The 22,567-nt window shown below is 42.1% G+C and overlaps 1 protein-coding gene across 7 annotated transcripts in view; it reads right to left on the bottom strand.

The window, feature by feature from the left end:
• ANKRD46 (ankyrin repeat domain 46) overlaps positions 1–22,567 on the bottom strand; it is a 53,611-nt gene that overhangs the window by 12,634 nt on the left and 18,410 nt on the right. For 6 of the 7 annotated variants that reach the window (XM_087748826.1, XM_087748821.1, XM_087748839.1 and 3 more), the window contains exon 4: positions 3,970–4,032. In XM_087748826.1, the coding sequence (XP_087604952.1) occupies positions 3,970–4,032 (63 nt within the window). Of the gene's footprint in view, positions 1–3,969; positions 4,033–20,322; positions 22,417–22,567 lie in introns of those variants that run through there. The other variant, XM_087748865.1, reaches the window with a different exon arrangement.

Here is a 22,567-nt window from a genome sequence, read left to right as displayed (position 1 = left end):
GGTACAAAATGTAAAAGAACGTGATTGGGTTGTTTTGCAAATGAGAAGTTCTGAAACTTCAAAAGTTAAACACCTTTAATAAGACCATCTCCTCCAATACTGAACACGGGATTATCTAGAAATACAACTAAGAAACTCAAATATCTTAAACCCTGCCTTGCTCCTCACTTTATCGCATTGATTTTTTCTGTGGTGAAGACCCCAGGGTTACAGAGACGTGAAACGAGGCCACAGGAGAGAATAACTGTGTATGACATCAGCGCCTGATGACAACTACCACAGCGGCATAGCTGACTGTTTAAATGCAAGGTGCCGAGGCAGTCAGGTGCCTGACCCTGTCCCTGGCTCCGAGCTGTAAGAATCTCTTGTTATTTAACTGTGGTTATGGGACTTCTTATGTCTGTTGCCACAGGCTTGTCAGAAACACTCATCTTCTCACCATGAGATAAAACTATTTTTTAAGGCTAATAGTTTAACAACTAACACCCTCCCTGCCAAATTGTGCATGGCCTCTCACACACAATGGCCTGCTAAACCTAAAGATTTATTAAAAGTGAAAGAAGAAATGAAAACATTGGGGTGATGGAAAGCAAATGAAACCCCTTTGACTTAGTCAGCCCTCTGATGCGTCAGGCAGTACATTTTCTGTCGCCAGCCAAGGCAGGCAGATCTGGAGCAGGCTTCTTTTGCGACCACGCACGGTACGCTGAGAGTATAAACACGAGATAAGAACCGCTCCAAAACCGGACGGCTGCGTCACCGCGAGCTGCCGGCATCTTTCGCTTTCAGCAAGCGGCGGAGAGTGGAGGGGCAAAGGATGGGAGCCCGCTGGCAAGCAGGGCAGTGCAGCCAGGATGGGGCCGTGTTGAACTCATGAAGACAAAAGGCTTTCCTGTACATGAAGAGCATTTTAAAAGCTCCCTCTCATGGCCTGAGAGTTCACAGGCTTGGTAAACAGGCTTTGCTAAAGCTATTTAAAAACTTTCCTTGCCTGATTTGAACACAGTGGCCCCATTCAGGAAAGTGATGTTTTTCTCTGGAGTTACATCCTGGCTTTGGATGTGGTGAAGCTTTTTCTGAGAAAAACTTTGTTAGCAGTCTAGCAGGGATGTCCTCCCCCTCCGCAGCAAGAGAGGGTGCGGGGTGGGGTGCAGGGCCCGTGCAAACGGCTGGGGCAGGGAACAAAGAAGCAGGGAGGGGAGTGGGATCCAGGGGTCAAAGCAAGGATCCAGGATCTGTGCTTCAGCAGAACCATAATCAAGACATCAAATACCTTGTAACAAAAGATTTCCTGGGATTCCCAGGGTGCCTGTGGGAAGCCAAGTGCTCTTAGGTTCCTCGGGAACTCCCAAATGTGCCTGTGATGGCAAAGGGCAGCTTTAAGCCTCCTTTGGCCTCACCCAAGTGCCAGCCAGCTACAAGTCAGGATGGTCAATTTTTGAGCATTCAGCACAACCTTCCCTGTATTCACCAAGCAATTTGGGAACTGGAAAAAAAGTCTTCATAGCATTCAAGACAACGTAGTATAACACTGATAGCCTACACACAGCATGGTAGCAAGGCTTTTGCTGTTCCACGTGCTGACCCCAAATGCCATGTAATTACCAAGAGTATAAAAATAACTGCCTCCTGGTTCTCATTTTGCTATCGCCATTATCCACAGTACAACTGTGCCCACATCTGGATGGCTGGGGATAAGTATTACTCTATGGCACTAGTGCCCAGGGGCCAGGAACCTGCTGTGGTAGGCCCTGGTCACCCAGGCAGAGGCAATGCCCGCCCTGGAGAGCTCATGACTGCAATGGAAGATTAGAATGGAAAGATAAAATATAAAATTTTCAACTGAATGCAGTCTGGACTCAACCGAAGGAAAGGCAATAAGAATCGCAAGGGTCAGTTTTTCCCCCATGTTCACCTCTTCAGACTTGGCCGACAGGATGATGTCCAGGACACTATCATGCAGATGAGAGCATTTTCCAGCTGTAACTAACCGTCTCTGGCAAAAAGGGTGGTGAAGAAGCACCAACAAAGATGTGATGTGATATTTAGGACAGATTTATGTCTCTTTGCACTGTTTGAGTGATGCAAGGAAGATAACGCCACAGTCTTTATCACTGAAGGCATTTTAATCTTGCTCATGAAGTCTGCTCCAAAACTGTAGTTACCCCTGCCCCTCTTGCCACACACAAAAGCACCACGGTCACAAGATGCCTGATGACCATGTGAGCTGAAAGCCTGAAGTCTCATTCTTGCTTTTTTTCTGTGGGAAGTCTCTGCTCAGATCAAATACATCATTACTGCATGAGACACAAAACCAAAGCTCTATCATTTATGATTATAATCTGTCTTGGGACGTATTTCACATTTCAGAGGTGTTAATCCCAAAATACTGGCCAACTTCTTTGTCTTCACAATTTCCTTCTATTTCAGAAATACAGTGGTTGCAATGTGAGTGAGTTTTTTCTTTATTTTTTGTTCTAAAGTTGTTGTGTGGTCCTGCACTGCAGGGGCCATATAGACCTGATCAGAAATTTCTAACTAAATTATTTTCCCTGCAAAAATGCCTCACTTACTCTTTTCGGAGCTACTTTTCTGATAAAGTATATGCTGTGCCAGGGAAAGCAGAGGGAGGCTAGCACTTTCTGGCCTGAAGATCAGGGCACTCTTCTTGGATGAAAGATCTCCAGGTTCACGTTCAATTACTATTTGATTACCAGACAAATAGCTAATCTTTTCTCATGTCCTTTTAGAGAAAAAAAAAAACAAAAAAACAACAAAAAAACCCCAACAGATGAAACCTAGAAAGGCCTTGGTGTTCACCTACTAAAAAAATTTGAAAATTCTAAAATCTCAACTGTTTTCATGGGATGGCATGAAAAGCATTTCACATCCCCCTCAATCAGTAGGTTTCATATCAGAAGCAATAGCTTTTAGTGGGGCTGAACTTCCCCTCAGTGGCCCTTCCCCTGAGAACTGGGGTCATTTAGGTTGGAAGAGACCTTGGGAAGTCATCTTGTCCCTCCTCCCACGCAGAGTCCAGTCGAGATCGGATGGCTCAGAACCTTGTCAAGTTTTGAACGTCTGCTGGGATGGAAATGACACAGCTTCTCTGGGCAGCCTGTTCCAGTGCTGAACTACCCTCATGGTGAAAATTTCCCTTGCTGCAGTTTGTGCCCATTGCCTTTCATCTTATCAGTGTGCACCACACAGAAGCGTCTGGCTCTCGTTACTGAGTTGTGGAGAGCAAAAACATCTCCCCTTGGGCTTTTCTTCATGGGACCGGACGAACCCAGCTCTGACTGCCTCTGTTCAGACATCGTGTGCTGCTGCCCCCTAACCATCCTGGTGACCTTCTGCTGGTATTGCTCCAGTTTGTCAATGAGTTTCTTGAACTGGGGAACCCCAGAGTGGACACAGTACTCCAGCTGTGGTTTCACAAGTGTGGAATAAAAGAGAAGAATGACCGCTCTTGACCTCCTGGCTATACCCTTGCTAACACAGCCCAGCATACGGCTGGTCTTTGCCACTGTGGCCTATTGCTGCCACACGTTCAGCTTGAGGTCCACCAGGACACCCAGGTCCCTTTCTGAAAAGCTGCTTTCTAGACAGTTGACCATACTGAACTGTTGCACAAGGTTATTCCATCCCACGTGAAGGACTTGGCATTTGCCTCTGTGGATTGTCATGAGGCTCCTGTCAGTCCATTCCTCCCACTGTCAGGGTCCCTCTAAACAGCAGCCCTGCCCTCCAGCATATCAACCACATCCCTGCAATTTGGTATCACCCACAGGTTCCAGTTGTCAATAAATGCTTTAAACAGTGCTGGCCCCAGTATCGGTCCCAGAGGGACACCACTAGTAGTAACCTGCCACCAGATGGATTTTGTACTGCTGATCCCAACCTTTTGAGTCAGGCAGTCCAGACAGTTTTCCATCCACTTTATTGCCACTTACCCAGTCCATATCTCACCTTCTTACAGAGGCATAGTGAAGATTTTTGGGTGTATGTAAGATGCTTTGAGAGCTGCAGCCCCTGTGTAAAAAAACAACACAATAAATTTGGACAGAAATATATTTGTAACATTTTCTGAGTGCTTGGCTTTGCAAATTAACTGAGTTCTTGTTTATACAATTTTATTTATACCATCCATTTAATGGTTGGACTCGATGATCTTAAGGGTCTTTTCCAACCTTAAAGATTCTATGATTCTAAGTGGGAAGTGTCGATTTGGGGCTCAAAACCTTTTAAATATTGTGGGTTTTTTAATGTTTGTTGTTTGTTTTTTTTTTTTTTTTCTGGTAGATGCTTTGAAATCCCATGGTTGAAAGATGCTTCAGGAATAACTGAGAGTGAGTGTTCCTAATGAATCTCACTAACCGCAACTATAGTGACCAATACTCTTAATGCACTAATTTTCCACAAGACTCCTGCCTGCTGTAGTGGATTACATGGACATGCAGGTTTCTCTCCATTTGCCTGTGTAGTCCCACGCCTGCTTTTCCTCCCTGTGCTACCTGTGGTTCATGAAGACAGCCCACTCAGCTGCAGCAGGCACTACCCTCCCCTCTTCCCACTGCTCTGGCAATGGCAGAAGCAGCAAGTCTGACGTCAGGACCAGCCCAATCTTTCCCTCTATTCCTTCCCTTCTCACATGACATCACAATTAGGACAGGAGAAAACGGGCTCAAGCTGCGCCAGGGGAAGTTTAGGTTGGCTATTAGGAAAAACTTCTTCACCAAAAGGGCAGTCAGGCACTGGAACAGGCTGCCCAGGGAAGTGCTTGAGTCCCCATCCCTGGAGGTATTTAAAAGACGGGTAGATGTGGTGCTTAGGGACATGGTTTAGTGGTGGAGTTGGCAGTGATAGGTTAATGGTTGGACTCGATGATCTTAAGGGTCTTTTCCAACCTAAACGATTCTATGATTCTATGAGGCCAGGCCATCCTTGAGACAGCAAAAATTAGTTTCATTTGCAGTGCTGAGAAACTTTGAACTCGATTCGAACAGACGATGAATTTACTTCAAAACCATGATTCATTCCTAACACTGAATGGGACAGCAGGGGGGATGGAAAAATTGCATTTGAAGAGGGAAGGCTTTTTGCAAAGAAACTGAAAAAAACTTATTGAGAAAGCTCAGGGGATCTTTAGTGTGCCAAAAGGGCAGACAGGGCTTTTGGTGATGCTGTTAGTCGTTGTCTTCCAAGGATAAAACGTCCACTTCTGAAGAAGAGGCCTTTGTGTTAGAGGACTAGCTGTAGGCATTTGGGGCAGGTTTGGATGGTGGAAAGCCCTGCATGTCACAGCAGACACACATTGCCAAATGGGTCAAACGCAATGGAGTCAATGCACCTCGACTGCTATCATCGCCCGCAGGACGGAGTCTCACCGTCAGAAGAGCTGTCCCAGAATTGTAGGCTCCTAGCAGGCGCTGGTTTTGAGATAGTCATGCATACTGAAATTTGTTTTGTTTCTGTTTAGGCAATGATGAGAAGAGTTTAGTGACAGCTTTCCAACAACCAAAATTAGGGAACTCTTCAAGGTCTTAGGAGGCAGGAAAAGGAAATAGCACACAAGTTCACAGAAGAGCTATTTTGAGAAGAAAAGTCTATATCTTCCCACACAGCACCTGCAACTGCTGAAGCTACTCAGTAGCCTGCTAAATTGCTTTGGATATCTGGGTGAAGACGGGCGTTATCTAAGGAAGGCAAGTTTGAGCAAAAGTAGCAGGAAGCAGAGTCTAGAGAGACTGATGCTTTTTTTGTTGAAAAGCTCAATTGGAAAGCACGGACACATGGCAACACTGAGAGAACAAACCCCACTGGACAGATGTCGGGCACGGTGCTTAAGGCATTACTGGAATGCACTCAAAGATGATGATGGGGATGTGGCTCGTCATAAAAGCCCATATAGAATGAAAGCTTTGTAAAATTTGGATCTGCTGTAAGTTCAAATGGGTGTATCTTAGGGTGGAAAATAGTTTTGTGCTTTTGTCACTGAGTTTACAACATACATTGGGATAGAGAGACCCAAGAAAGCCATGGCTTACTGTCTTCTTCCTCTGTAAGGACCATCCTCATGGATACTACAAGTGATGGTTATTATTTAATGCTAATGCAAATATTTTTGTGATATTTAAAAAATATAAATTAGAAATGAATGGCATGCTTTAGAAGAAATCCCAAAGTTGATTGCAAATTAATGCCATAGACAGGAAACAGATTGAAGTAACTTTTGGGGTGGAAAATGACAATTGTCCACATAGCATAATGCTGCATGCACATGCTTGTCAGAGAATGAGGAATACTAAGGTCAGCTCAGATGGTCTGTGTTTTTCTTTCTGTTTAGCATGAAAAGCGACAAGTCTTGTTAGCAACACTGCTGTCTACAGAAAATGTCTTGCTGGCTCCTGCAGACCGTGGCTCAGCCTCCCGTGATGTCAGTTGGTATCTCTCCAGAAACAGTTTACTTCCTGATGCACTTCGTGAAGATATGAAACACCATTATTATTACCAAGCCTTGCCATCAGCAATCTCAGCTCTAGGGTACGGTGGTGATTAATACTCGGGTAATGTCTGAACAGGGTTTGCGTGCTATGGAGAAACAGGGTGCTTGTGTCATGCCTACCACAAACTGGCCCTGCTCTCAGCTGGGGAACACTAGGCTACACATGATAAAGAACATGGATAGTCTTTGTAAAATGGTGAATCGTGTTACAGTGATAGAAAGAAGTTGTTTCAGGGAAAGAACTAGAAGACTATGGAGAAGCATGAAGTCAGTTAAGGTCCTTGAATGTGTCCAGAGGAGGGCAACACAGCTGGTGAAAGGGCTGGAAGTCATGTCCTGTGAGGAGCAGCTAAGGACTTTGGGTTTGTCTAGTTTGGAGAGAAGGAGGCTGAGGGGCGACCTCATTGCTCTCTGCAGCTTCCTGAGGAGGGGAAGCAGAGAGGGAGGTGCTGAGCTCTCCTCCCTGGGATCCAGTGATAGGACACGTGGGAATGGTTCAAAGCTGTGCCAGGGGAGGTTAGACTGGACATCAGGAAGCATTTCTTTACCGAGAGGATGGTCAAACACTGGAACAGGCTTCCTAGAGAGGTGGTGGATGCCCCAAGCCTGTCCGTGTTTAAGAGGCATTTGGACAATGCCCTTAACAACATGCTTTAACTTTTGGTCAGCCCTGAAGTGGTCAGGCAGTTGGACTAGATGATCACTGTATGTCCCTTCCCACTGAACTACCCTACCCTACCCTACCCTACCCTACCCCACCCTACCCTACCCTACCCTACCCTATCCAGTGCTTAAGGCCAGGTACAGCTGTCAGTTAAACAGATACTTAAATCCAGAGTAACTCCATCAGCACTGAATCTATTTACTTCATATTTTCCCAATTTTAGTTTGATAGAATTGGCCCCTGATTTTCCATGCTGTACTCTCTTTTTCATTACTTTTTTTTGCATCCTTTCTCAGCACCCACCAGCCAGGCTTGCACTGGTTTAGTCCATTCCATTCACATCCATGTTTACATTCTTTCTGTACTTGCCCTGTATTTCTCTCGAACATAATACAGTTATCTACATAAATACTGGCTCCTCAAAAGTCTTGGTTTTGCACATCCCAGTCTGTCTCACAGTGTTATAAAGCTCCATTCATACCTGTTACATCTTTGTTCCCAAAGTAACTACACTGGTCCAAAAAAGGGGGGGTGCCACTTCAAACAAATGGCACAAAGAACTGGGGTGCCTTGGTGTAGGTTTCTGGCACCACACATAGCTAGTGGGCTGGATCTATTGCTCCTCAAGTCAGCGATAGTCTTTCTGATAAATGAACGGTATCAGGTCAATTATGCGGTGACACGCACGGACTGGCAGCCTTGCACTCAGACCTCAGAACAACCGAAAGTTTTCAGGTGAGTCCAGGTATCCAAGCAGCTCAGGAACCAAGCGGCAGACCTTGCTGCTGGGGCCGACAGCGCGCTCCCTGCCACCAGCAGAACCCAGTTCTGCTGGTCAGGAGTTCGGGAGGTGGATTTCAATGGGCCTACGGGAATTTTTACTATTCTATATTTTACAATCCAAAGCTAAAAGAGGATGGCTTTGACCCATCACATTTATGCTGCACAGCTCTAGAAGCACACTGCAGGCATCCACTGACAGAGGAATTTGGGCTATGTCCACAAAGACTGCATTGCCATTAGCTGGAACAGGAGCCAGTTCCTCTCCAGTTTCCGTACCTGCAAGGTCTCTGGAAGTCTTTTGTGATGATAATCTCATGCACATCAGCCTTTCTGGAACTACACTGCCTGTGACTTACAAAGTCTGTGCTGGACTCTGTCCTTCATTGTTAGCATAGGGGAAAAAGATACCTGGTATGTAAATTAAGAAAACAGCATAGAATTTTATATGTCCGTGAAGTAATCATGGCAGGATAATATCACTTTCTCACAAAAAGGCCTTCAGTGTAATATAAATGATGAATAAACATGGAAAGTAAAGACAAAGCCACTGAAAACTCATGAGGCAGGGTGCCATTGAAATGGGGTGGGGGAACTACAGAACTGAATTCTAATTTTATTTTTAAAAGAATCATACTTCATTATTCAATCTTCAATCATACTTCATTACTTCAGTGAGACAGTATTTTTCCTTGCCTGAATCACATGGCTTTTTACTTGATGTAAGTCACTCTTTACATAGAAAGACACATCTAGTCTAGTTCATTTAGACTTTCTGTTTTGTACTTGGCTGAGATGGCTAACCAACTCTCCCTTCCCCACAGAGAGCTGGCTTTACCTTCATTCGCTTTCCAATATGCTATTCAGAATAATTTTCCTGCTTTCAGGACTTGTTTCAGGACTTGGTCTTCAAACCACCTCATTATTAAAACTCCAAGTTACCTTTTTTTTTTCTTTTTCCCAATACAAAGAAAATGCGTTCAGAGTTTAAAGCTAAAGGTGTTGCAAGCAGAGCCTAAGCATTTTAACCAATGTTTAATTTAGCTAGATTCACCACTTAACACTGAGTAGCCAAGTTTCATGCATTAAGAATTATCTTGCACCTCTTAGTTTTGCAAGCAGTTTTTACCAATACAAGCACTGTTGCTGAATTAGTCACATTAGTACCTGCATCTGCAAGGACTGAGAGAACAGGCTAAGGGCTTGCACTTTGCACTTGTTATAGCTATTTTTCTTAAAATTGCTTAGGAAATCATTAAGATCATTTGGCTGTAAAACCATCTCTTCCAAACCTTAAGCTTATTTTGGTGTCGCAGAGAACTGAATGGACCTAAACTGACAGAGCTTTCAGAAAGCCTCAGCCTGCTCATCAGTACAGTTCAACCAAAGGATCAACTCTATCATCCAGACTCACAAAAGCAGGCAAGCATCTCATTTTAGAGCTGGTTCATTAAAGAAAACCCAACAAAACAACAACCCAGCTTTGGCAGAATAAAAGGGGGGTGTCTTCAACATGGACAGTGCAGCAGGGTGATGGGGGGACACTAAAATCTGCCTGAGCTGGTGATTTGTAACGGCAAAGAAATTTCTTTACAAATTGTAACGACTTCTTGAAGAGTTATCTGGCAGTAGGAAACAGTTAATCTTGTCTTTAGAAGAGGAATCTACACTTTTTTCACTTAAAGATACTTATAGTCTGCCAGTGACAGCATGTAAGCAATGTAACTCAGCTTACCCATCTCTTCCCCCATTCCCAGAGTAATTGTCAATCAGTATTCCCATCCTTTTGTGTTTCTGTCTTAAAGTATAACCAGATATTTACATTCACAGAACTGCTAAGACAAAATCCGCTGGATAAGTCACTTGTCCTAAGTTAGCTGCCCTGCTAAGGCACAGCAATCTCTCTGATGAACTGATGAGCTGCCCATATCCAAAAATACTTTTCTGGACTGTGAATGGTTGGAGAGTTGCCTGCCATTCACACAGCTAGAAAGAGACAGTTTTGTTTATTAGACAGCTTTGTCAATCTCTGCCGGATATCTCTGCGTACAATGAGCCTCAAGACAACGAAGATGGGCAATTCCATTGTCGAAAGCTGGAGTAACAGCATTGCTTCAGTGGAGTTACTCTGGATTTACAGTGGGGCAAGTGAGACTGGAATCTGGACAACTAATAACAGGTCAGTAAGTTGTTTTCTCACCTTTCCCCCCCAAAAAAAAAGACAATGAAGCTAATAAAAATGATACTGGACCGAAAGTAAAGCGAAGTGGCTGTTGCACACAGTTAACACTGCACACAGTGTTCTCATAAAGAACAGGGAGTTTCCACCTGGGAAATTCCCTCAAACTCTGTTTATCCTCATGAAAGATGAGCAAGCAGCCAAGTAAGGGAATGCAAAGGATACAACTGCTCTAAAGGAAGATGGACCTTTGACTGCAGAGGGAGAAAGATTTTTCTAGAATCAGAATTACTATTATTTTTACATGTAACAGTCAATGTAAGTGACAGATCTCTTAGAGGTCAGCGTGGCCAATGCAGGCTAAGACACGAACACCCGACGAGAGAGGTTCACACTTGATCTTGTCCCAGCCCAGTGCAATACAATCTGTGGTAAAGGGCATTTTATAAAGCACAACACAGCAGAAAACAGAAACAATGAAGGTTACACAGGAGCTCTGACTGCCTAACTTACACCTCTTTTAGCCCTAAAAATGCTCTTTTAGTCTCGCTGTTTCCATACTAGGTAGGTGTCTCTGATAATAGCTATGTTGCACCAAGAGCCCCACCAAAATCAAGGCAACGTTTCTAGGCAGCTTTCCACAATGCAGCAGCCCGAACACCGGTGCGTTTTGCTCCCGCAGTCCAACGCTGTGCACAGTGGTGGTGAAAGCCATGAGTTTTGCAGCCAAAATAAAGCCTCATAAAGTACTACCTGCCGTCAGGACCTTGAGCTCCCTTTATTCTTCCTTCCCGTGTCTCTCAGTGGATTCTTGATTTCTTTTACTTCCCCTCCTCCCTCCCCCGAAGCTTCCTGAACTTTTTCCTTCTGGATACCAGGAGACATGTTGGGCCACCAGCCCCTGTCTGCTCTGAGAACGAACTGTTTGCCTCCTCCATGGCCACCCCAGTGAGGGGTTGCGGCACTAACCTCTGCTGCACAGGACCAGGTGCTGGCAAGGGCCGTACGAGCTGAATAAGACCTTTAAGATACGAACCTGGGTGAGTGCCTGGACTGACAACCCAGGGAGCAGAATGGGTAAGACTTGGAAATGCTATGGGAAAGAAAGAAGCCCCTTTATAAAAACTCTTCTTCACCCTGTGAAAGTTAGAGTAACTGTGGGATTGCAGCAGTCTGAGCAAAGTAGCTCCACAGCCGCTCAAGACACGGCTGGAGAGCACTCCCCTAGCTTCCTGCACACAAACATGCAATGTCTGGCCTGACTTCTGAGACTGGGTGCTGGATTTAGGACCCGGCCATCAAGTGCTGTCGTTAAAATGATGTGCTAAGAATGGAGAAATGTCACTGAAGACCTTCCAAAGCTCGGATTCCATAGCTCATACATCCTCTTGCTGCCAAACTTGTTTCCAGAATGAAAACTGATCCCCTGCTCAACAGGGAAATGTGAGAGCCCCTACATCCACCAGAAAGAAGAAAGGGAAGTGCCTTGGTCACAATCCTTCCTACTCTGCCTACACTGAACCTCAGCCAGAGGTACTGACCCTGGGAACGGGTTTCTTAAAAACTTTAGGAAACGGCAGACACCAGGCTCAGATTCTGTACTTCAGTCTTCTTCCATTTCCATTATGCCTAGCTGACAACAGGCAGGTCTTCCATACTTGGCCATGATTCTGGATCTAAATCATCTCTGGACACCAACTGCTCTTGCCCACAGCCACTGAAATCAATGGGACTTCACAAACTGGTGCAGGAGTCTCAGCCAGACAGTGATGATGTACGATCAGAGCTTTTGTCTGCGATTCATGCATTCCTAAGAGTGCTAAAGAAATAATAGGAAACAGCAATGAGATTAATAATTCACATATCAAGGAATATATATTCCTTTGTCATTAGATTATGCTTAGAATATATTGTGTAAAATTAATACCATTACTTTGAGTAAAAAAGCCTACAGGCTATCAGTACCAGTATTTATTTTTAAAGTCTTTTTATGCATATTAACGACAACATCGCTCAAAGATTGCTAAGTTATACTGATTTTACTGGTGGGGAAGCAGAGGTTAAGCAAGTTTTTAAGGCCACACAGCAAGTAAGTGCTTGGATTTATAACTCCCAACTCTGCCTTCTGCTCAGTCCAGCAGGCCGTGCTGACTCACTGTGGAATGCGCATTTCCAGCAAACTCTTAAGGGACAAGAGGAATCAAAAGGAACAAAAGGTACAGATAAAGTAAGCATTAATTCTAAAACAGAAATGTTTTCTGCCATTCAAAAAACATGAGTCAACTTCAGTTTAAGTTGTCACACCTCACCCGCGTGTGAGCCAGAAACAGGAGCACTAGAATAACACGAGGGAGATTGTTCTGACAGTGTTTTTAACAAAACAGACACAAACAGCCTTATGTCATGAGATTTCCAGGACAAAGAAAATGTAATATGTGTCTGAGATTTCAAATGAAGTTTATGGAGATTTACCCCACGGTAGCTTTGAAGTTCAGAGAAACCAGAACTGTTCCCCTCCACGCAGATCCTGGCATCCACAAGACTGTAATAAACCAGCAGTGATACTGGTATTCCAGCTTCTGGAAGACTATTTCTGTGCTACTGCTCTGTATTATGTAAGTATGCTCCTCACTGTTGGACCTATCTGTATGTACTGGAACATTTAAAAAAACAAACCTGTTTTAAGCAAATTAAGAATTTAAATATTAATTTACTCCTCTTAAAGATGAACTATTTTAGGAAAACCAAGAAAATGAAATGGAACCGACCCTGCAATTTCCAAGACCTTTTGTCAGACATTAACCAAGACGAGTGTGAAGGGAAGTGTCGATTACGTGACAGTACTATAACCAGACCGTCTGGAATCTGACAGTGGAGTGGGAATAAAGAATTCATTTCCATTCCATTAAGAGTCTCCATCCATAAAAAGTTAATTTCCTTTTATAGGTAAACAGAAGGGAGATGCCCAACCTGACACAGCTCCTTAAATACTCGGACGGGACTTGTAAAGGCCTTAAGGCACACAGCAGTTCAAGCTGCAAACTGCCTGCTCCATGTACCCTCTTCTGACTGCATCTCATTAATGCTAATGCAACTTAGGTCACGGGATAAATCCCAACCTATCGCTGGCAGATTCAAATTTAAGTAACTACAACAATCTTTTTTGTGCAGTGAAAGGGAGGCAGAGACTGAGATTCAAGAGACAAAGTATCAATAAAAAAAACCCCAGAAAGTAGAGAATAAAGAACTGAATGGCCCTGTTTGAACTTGGCTTTGGTTAAAGTCAACCAGCTGAAAGAGCTCCCGATCCAATACCCGCATGTAAAAAATAGACAGGGAAATCACATATTCTGATACTTAATTTAGAACCTGACATTCTAAACTTACTCTGCGGGTAGTTAAGTCAGAACCAGACACTACTCCTGCTTTATCGTTTCAGAAACACAGCCTTCTGAGTCCCAGTATACAGAAACATCTTAAATGATGTTACAAATAAAATTCACAATAAAAATCTTACCAGTTTTAGTCAAGAGGAAAAACTCCAATTCTGCATATGTTTCTTGTTACAAAACTGGGAATGTTTTGCTTGGTTTGAGAGCTCCAGTAAAATGACACTTAGCTGTCTGTAACTGGAAGAATGAAAACGAGAAGATTTTCCCAAAACTGTTCTTTTTGCCAGGAGCATGACTGTGTCTGCCCAGCTTTCCTCAGAAACATCTGCAGTTTCTAAGGAAGTTGCTAATCTCCCGCTCTGAATCTTTCTCCTTACTCTTTTTGATCCATTACTTTCAGCATTCTTCCTTCATGTGCCAAAAAGTCACACTAACCTCAGATCCTAATGCTTGCTTGCCTACAAAAAAAAACCCCAAACTAGGGGAAGTTACTTGCAGAAAATATTTTTTATGAAGAAAACATGCTCTATCTTGTGCCTCAGTGGCTCTCACATATGGTTTGTGGTCTCCAAACTGCTGGCTAACTGGCCATGCAGCGATAACGGACTCCACGGCACCGACTCCACATCCTCTCCTCCCCACCGTTGCACCTTGCAAGGTGCGAATCCTTGTCTCATCTGTGAGGGGACAGGGCACAGCTGAAAAAGCCGAGGTATGTTCATAAACCATGGTAGATGTGCAGCTGGCTCTACCAGCTCACTGACACTTGGCGGTAACTAGGAACCATGCTGGTCTCATCTTTTAACATCTGTTTTGTCCTCAATAGACTAACTCTGTCCTACATCAAGAATCTTGCAATGGAAGGGGAGTATCTCCAGCGGTGTACGTCCACTCTAGAGGCATCCTCTATATGCCCAGCATAAGCCTATTATGGAGCCATAGCCAAAAGAAGGGCGGTAAACCTGGGGCATCCCTCTATGCTGTTCCTGTGATCTATGCTGCTGCTGTAGACCGCAAGAGCCCAGAGGCTACAATACCCTGTTCCATGGAGCAGAGACTGGTCTCCATCCAGTCCCACTACCCGGAGAGTCTCACAAGTGGTGCACAGACTCCTCATATCCACCGACCTAAGCCAAGCTCAGCTTGTTCACAGGTCAGATTTCGGACATTATCTATTGAAAGCTGAAGCAATCCACGCATGACTTTGATTTAATGAAAGTACCAAAAGAATCAACTACAGCGGTAGAGAAAGAAAGTAAAACCGAAAGCAAGGTTCATACAACAAGGTTAGCTTCTTTTATCTTTATTACAGGAAAGTGTAAATTAAGATGATGACTACTACTGATAGCAGTGAACTGGTGAACTGGAGACAACTGATAACCCTCTCTTCAAAATATGGTATCTTCCATCCCATAAAGAGCCTTCAGCATAGACTAGGCTAGGCAAATAAAGATAGTTGGTAAAGAACAATGGCTCCAATAAGGTGGGGGATAGCGTGCTGTAAGCAATGAAGACAACAAAATGGAAAAAAGTTATGGGGAAGAAATAAGTTTTTGGAACAGAATCCTTGGTGCATGAGAAACAGGGTACATCTCAAGCTGAGGTGAAGCGTGATAGAGGCATGGAGTGTAGGGCAGAAGATGAAACGATGGGGAGGGGCAGAGTTAGGAAGGGAGTGAGAGTAAATTTCTGGTAGGGCTAACTGGCACAGCTTCCCGATCCAGCTCCTTGGGGTCAGATGCGTGCTAGCACTAGCGCCAGGGCAGGGAAGCACATTGGGAATAAAGTAGCAGCTGCCTGGGTGCCAGCAGCAGGTGAAGTCTGTGGCTTTGTACCCTTACATTAGTTAAGATTTAAAAACAGACTTGCAGTTAGATTGCTTTCTCGGCTTAAAAATGCATATAAAGTATTCCTAATTGCTCTACTGGAGCATAGCTTGTTGCCTGGAGGAAGACAAGAGCTTTCAAAACTGTACACCTTTGAATTTCAGAACATACCTAAAGGCCAAAAGTTTCTACAAAGCTATTGGACTTCTGGCAGAGTGACTCCAAATGCCCAATATGAAATCCCCAGGGTCCTGGAAAGCCTGAAAATGCAGGGAATAGACACATCTCCAGCTGTATTGCCAGACCGCCTTTTAATCCTCAAAGCGTTTGCTCCATCTGCAGAGGCTTTCTGGAGGACCAGGTTAAGACAAGGCCGACAGTTCCCCTAACCACTGTTGCATTTCATGTGAAAAACGGACAAAACGACCATGTCCTTAACTAAACAAAGTGTACCATACTAGCAAATGCGTTGCTCACTTTGCAAAGCAGACAGCGTTAACTCTAAAAACCAAAGAGAATTGACTAATGTTTTGAAACTGAAGAATTCACTTACTGCCAAAACAATGGCGCTTGGTGGGTGAAGCACACCTTTGCGAGGTAGGTAATGTGATCTACACTTCCCAAACTGTAGCACTGAGACCAAGAAAATATGTCAGTAAGTCAGGGTGATGAATAAGAACAGAGCTGGTGGTATATTAAATACCAATCTGATGACAAATGACAAAAACCAGAATTCCTTACATCAGATTTATTTCAAACTGATCTCACTGGAGGCCTTGCTTGCTATTCCTAAACATCCTTTTGGCATAGGGGTGCACAGATTAAGGACACACACGCTCATTATCTGTGCACATTTGCAGGCTGTAATTCTAGTAAACATTAGATTTAAAAAAAACAGTTCCTTGACCTTTGAAATAAAGAATAAAGCTTTGACTTGTAGTATAATTAAAATTTTTGAAAACAGCCTTCAGTTCAAGCTCCATGTGTTCATCACTGGTGTTCATCGACTGACACGAGGATTCAAACCAATACCATAAATGGGAAAACCAGTTCTGTAAGGAACATGTCTGGCAGGATTGAACAGTCCACATACAAGCTGCCATGACTTTCAGTGGGGTACTCCATTATTCTTTATGTCATCTACAGAAACTGTGCTTGCCAGCTTAAACCTATGGGTGTCTACATACTTCATTTTTTGTCTGAAAATATCTGTACCAAAACAAACCAAGCGAGATGTTCAGCCTGTAATGAGACAACAACAATAGGAGGATGAGCATATGGCATTTCAATTCTTACATCCTAGCAGAAATCCACTACCTTTATTAACTAGTTTTGTTTCAATATGCACACTTCATTAAGCCAGCACAACCTTTAAACATTACTACCGTCACACCACTGCAAGGCTATCTCAGCCCTTCTACTAGAAAACTTACCTGCCAGAGATTATGTTATTTGAAAAACTCCTCATACTAAGGAATTTGGCTCAATATGGAATTCATATTCTACAGTTCAAAACAAATTTACTACGATTTTCTTCTTGCTCTGCATTAAGAGAATGTTATCTGTTCTTTTTTCTTTGGCAAAGGGAAACGAGATATTGCATATACTTGATCCTTCATCTGGATTCCTGCCTTCTGATATTTAGATAAACATAACTTAATACACCAGAAATATTTAATGTTTTACAAAGAGCTTCTGTTCACATTTGGTAAAACTTCTTTTGCTAACCTATCTGCAGAAGGATTCTTGTATAAGAGGAACCAGTTCAGCTTCCACATGAGCAGCTGTTAATGTAGGCACACATTCAAACACGCAGTTGTCTGAAATAGCAGCGCTCTAGACGTTGAAAGTCAAGAGGGGCCAGCTCAGATTGCACGGCTGCATGGCCACCCCTGTGAGATGGTGTCATCACAAGCCAGTGAAATCCTTCTCCTGCTAGGAAGCGATTACTGGTCACTCCTCGCACTGCTTACAAGCACTGGGATCGGCCTTTAAGCCGTGATTCACAAAGGTATCACACTGCTCTGCCTCCCTTGCTGCTGTCTTGGCTCACTGCATTCACCCCCCTCCTGTTTTCTGCAAACCGTACATACCACACAACAAATTCTGTTCCAAATGTCTCCTCATTTTTCCTTATCCAGAAGGTAGTTTAAAATCACAAATGGAAAGAATGTGTCACTTGAAGCCACAGTTGTGACTTGTTCACACTTTGACTTCAGAAGAAGTTCTGATTTGTTGCTTTTTAGTTATGGCAATTTCCAGTAGGTCTCCCATTCCCTTGGCAGCAATGAAGTACAATAGTTTTGTCTCATCATAGTCATTAGGAAATATTGCTTGCTTAATGCTTAGTTACAACAATGATTTACAAACTGAAAATGCCTACAGCAGAGACACATTTTTCAGGGTTCTGCACAGACTGCTTCAGCTGCAACACCAGAGCATTAGTTCTGCTTTGCATAAGAGCACAGACCACACCAGATCCCCGGCCGTCGGAGACTTCTAGTTTTCATCTCCGATTTCTCTGGAAGCATGACCCTGGGAACACTTCACTTCCCGGCAATAAATAGCAAAGACCTACCAGTTAGTTGCATTTGTTTCCTAATACTGTATACTTTAAAAGTGTTCCTCCTTTGAAGCATTTGTAAGAGCAGTACAAAAGATGCCAGGCAACACAAAATGCAGCTGAAGTACTTAAATATGTTTAAGATAACAGGTGCATCATACTACCCTGCAAGTGCAGGTACAGAATTATCTCTACTGTCACCAGAAAATAATTTCATAATAGAGATTGGAGATTCAGGATTCAACAGTATTTCAGCACTTACAGAGTTTACAGAGAACTGCAGGTTATGAAACTGTGCAATGACGTTTGAATTCTTCTAGAAAGACCCAACACCAGGCATGAGAAATGTAGTAACAACCGGCAACAACAATTTCTGTCACATTTTGGATGACTTCGGAAATTTTATAAGGTATACCCCAAGTAACCCATCTACAAGGATTAATGTTGAAATGTAAAGGAACACTGAATGAAGGACACGCATTCTGACCTAATTCTCATGTCATTTAAGACTTATTTTCATCACCAATTCAAATATGATTTTAACAAAGAGCTGGCTTCAGAAACAGGAACAACTTCAGAAAAAACTGCCTTCAGAAACAAGTTAACTTGTGTGTCACCGGAGGAAGAAATCAGTTCTGTTAAAAGTCAACTTCAGGCAACGTTTAAATATATGCTAGACTTTTGAAAATTCTGAATATGACAACAGACAATATTACCCTTTTTTGGTTTTTGAGTTGGCAGGAGAGTTTTCACGTGCAATTTGTACTTTCTAGTACTACTTTAAGATGATGCTATTGAATTTCTGAATAAATTACTTAATTTGCATTTCTCTAATATATTAGGACCACACATACTTTGATTAGAAAAAGAGCTGCCTAGCTAACTAGCCCATCTACAATACACTGAGAAGTTGATTACTTTTACTTTCTTAAGATATTAAAAACAGCCAGAGAGATTAGTTGACTCATGCTAAAATCACACTCCAGATCAGCTGCAGACCCAGAAACTGCCTAGATCTTCTGTTTCAATACTTTAAAGTGAAACCATGTTCCTTCTCTCAGAGGAGCTTTTCACAATGATACACCTCACAGCACCAGATCACGTCCGGTAATGAAATACCTGTTGTATTGGGGCAACCGGAAACAATACCTACCTATGACAGTCACACAACAGATCATCCCCTTCTACAAAGCAAACTACCAATATGAGTGAAAACAGAAGCCCTCGAAGATAAAAAGATAGGGTACATGAACAAGTTACTATGAGGTAAGATAGGTGTGATCTTGCCATGAAGTAAATGTGAGCACAGGGACAGCCTACTGCAGCGTAGCCTATGTGCATCCATTTTACACTCCAGTTTACCTTGCACTGTCTTGTCCACTAGGTTGTTTTAGGACACCGGAAAAAATCACTTCATCCCTCCATGATTGTTTTCTCTTTCAATTCCTTATTCCGTTTTAGCTCATTAGTCTGAGAACAGCTTGAGACAACAAGCTGTCTTGGATTTGAAGAGCGCCTAGCAAAATGGAGTCCCTGGATCAAGGTATCTAGGCACCGCTGCAATAATAAATAAAAGAAATCTTATTGAACTACAGACAATCTAAACTGATCTATGTCATTATGCTGAAAACAGTACAACTCCCTATGACAACAGATTCAAGAGGAAGTAGGCTAAAGTCCTCTTTCTGTTCCTGTAAGAAAGACAGATTGTATTCCCTGAAATCTAGCGTACAGGAGGTAAATTAATTCTTTAGAATCAACCTTTGAAAAGGAAGTTGTTAATGTTTATAGATATATTGACAGGCACAGCTGTCCTTTTTCAATAACAGAGGTATATACAGAAAAAACTCCTCTTTTAGTCAGACATTTATCACGTCCTTATTTCAAAGCGTAGCAGTCATTACACAGTGAAGTTCAAACAGTGCTTTGGATTTCTTTGGGTTTAAAAAGTGACATACGTTAATTTGGAAGACACACGAGATTTTTCAAACCTTTCCAATGTGCAGTTCCGAAACTGCATATGCATACAGCATAAGCAAAGTACAGCAAAGTAGGAAAGGCTACTTAAGGCTCAAGCTTGGTTTTCTTGGTTATATTTTGTACCCCCGCATAGGTAATCTTAAATCTCGAGGAGCCTCCAGATCACATGTTCAATACCTGAAATCTTAGATAAGAGAGACAGACAGACAGCCAGCAACTGTGATTCAGTAACAATACTGAAAATAAACCAGGCAAATCTAAAAAAAACATGCTCTAAAACCTCATTTATACCAACAGCATGGTTGTAATTTCTCAGGGAGGGCACCTCCCCACTTCTGAAATGCCCATTATCAATGCACAACAAACAAATAAACTCAGTAAAATGGGGTAGAATCATTAGCGCTGCACTAATGTAATAATAAAACAAAACATATTTACTACATATATTTATTTGTGGCATTCACCCATACTGAGAATACAATTACAAATTATGCTGATAATACTTCCTGAAAGACAACATGATTATTCAAGATACAGAGTATTATTAACAGAAGTGTACTTATTTAGAGAACTAAATGTAATTTAGGTATACTATGAGTTTATATTTCTCCGTTCATGAACAGATGTACAATAATTGAAATACTCAGAAGAGGAGTATGTTCTGGTCTTTTGTTTTGGTTTTGTTTTTTTTTGTTTGTTTGGTTTTTTTAAAGGCTTTCCTTTCTGCAGCATTGCAGCTGCTAGAAAAGTATCGTTTCATTAACCTCTAACTTAAGAAATGAGATCAAGAATTATTCAGACGCAATTTAGAATGGGGCCCGGCTCAGTGAAGCACACATCAAAACAAAGACAACAACCCTCTTCACTCAAACCCATAAACAGGAAAGAAAAATGTACATGGTAGCAGAGAGATGTAGGTTATGTCTATCAATACTTATTGTAATTTATAATTTTATAAATGTTTGATGTTATTTAGCAACAATTTAGGATTGGCTAAGTAAAAAAAAAAGCAATTCATTAGGTTTGCAGAATTCATTTTGTTTGGGATTTTCAAGGCAATGGCAACAAAGATAGTTAGATGTCTCATCAGCATGGGAGGAGAGCATCCGCTTTCTTTGAAAACCTCCAGCTTACTCTGTAGTACCTTTCTAGCCTTCATAGAAGAGTATCTAACTAATTCATATCCCTAGGTTATTTACAAACAAAGGATTTCACAGCTAAGTACAGAATGGGTCAAGGTTTCATTTCATACAACGTTCCTAAATATTAACATTTTAAATACTTTTACTCTGCATACTCAGAAAATAATTCATAAGCCTGTAAGTGCTGTCTGAAAACAAATGAAATGGAAAACAATTTGGAAAGGAATTCTATTCAATCAAGTCCTCTCCACAAACATGAAAACAATACAATTATATGGTTCAGTCTGGTCCCTGCGGGAGGAAGAAAGTTATCCTTCATGACATATTTCACAAAGACAATGACCTTACAGAATTATTATATACAGAGCAGAACACCTAAATCACTTTTCAACCACTCTTACAAAGAAAGGTTTGTTTAGTAACATTTCAACAAAAAGGCAAAATTTTCAGCCTAAGGCTGAAACAACTTTATTTCCAAAGCACAACAAACAGCTTTGTTCTACAAAATTTACTTCAGGCAGGTATTAACAACATCAAATTCATCTGGGGAAGAAACACTACATTAATCTAATAAATAAAGGAGTGATCTATACATTAAAGACATAGTAAAACTTGAACTATTTCTCATTCTTTTTATAAACTAGCAGATATGAAACTATGGGGAGGCATTAAAAGAACTATGAAGTTGCAGCTTATTATTGTCTATATATCAGAACGCATTATTATATTATTCAGATTTCTTGAGGAGGACTTTTAAAAGAATATTTTTCTTTCAACTGAAGCACACACAAAAAAATCCAACAATAGATTTACCTCTCTTAATAAGGAAATGAAATGAAATTTGGTTCCATACCAAGATATATTTTTCATGCTCAGGAATTTAATATTCATTATGAAAGGCCTTTTCTAATCATAATATTTTATCAACAGAGAGGATTATCTTCACATCTTGCTTGCAAGTCAAGATAAGTCAGAGGTAGCTTAGGAATGCTTTAGAATTTAGTGTTTTACTTGAAATGAATTAATCCCTCTTTCAAAGGGGTTAATAGTAAGTACAAAAGGCAAACAGTATATACAGCTGCCACTGCCTGCACCAAGAGAATAATTCCAAGAAGCTCAAAATAAGATTAGGACAGAGAAAAGCACGGTGCACTTCTTTGCTTTTGCTTCAGTGCACCAGTTCAGGCTGGTTTTCTACAAAAGGAAGCACCCCACTAACATAGTACGCTATTCCAAGCGACAGAAGAGCAATGACAATGATGAGGAGCAGCACCCTCCAGAAGCCCAGGTCTTCCACAAACTCTTGCCATGTCGTGCGGAAACTGGAAAGAACTCCTTCACCTTGCTGTAGGTTTGGATTAAGGAGGGAATGGCTTTCCATCGCACTACGAAGGATTAAAGTTAAAAATACATCAGAGCAAAAGAATGCACCTTTAAGTACAACAGTAATCCTACTAAGAGCAACCGAAACATTCTAAATTAAAAACTAAACCCACCTACAGATTTATAGCATTGCCTCTGCTAATTCAAGACAAA

Source organism: Nipponia nippon, unplaced genomic scaffold, assembly GCF_047370975.1.
Source record: "Nipponia nippon isolate SJK-2023a ecotype South Korea unplaced genomic scaffold, ASM4737097v1 scaffold_1, whole genome shotgun sequence".
NCBI lineage: Eukaryota > Metazoa > Chordata > Aves > Pelecaniformes > Threskiornithidae > Nipponia > Nipponia nippon.
The sequence above is the reverse complement of the archived record's forward strand: the minus strand, read 5'-3'. Positions and strand labels throughout refer to the sequence as shown.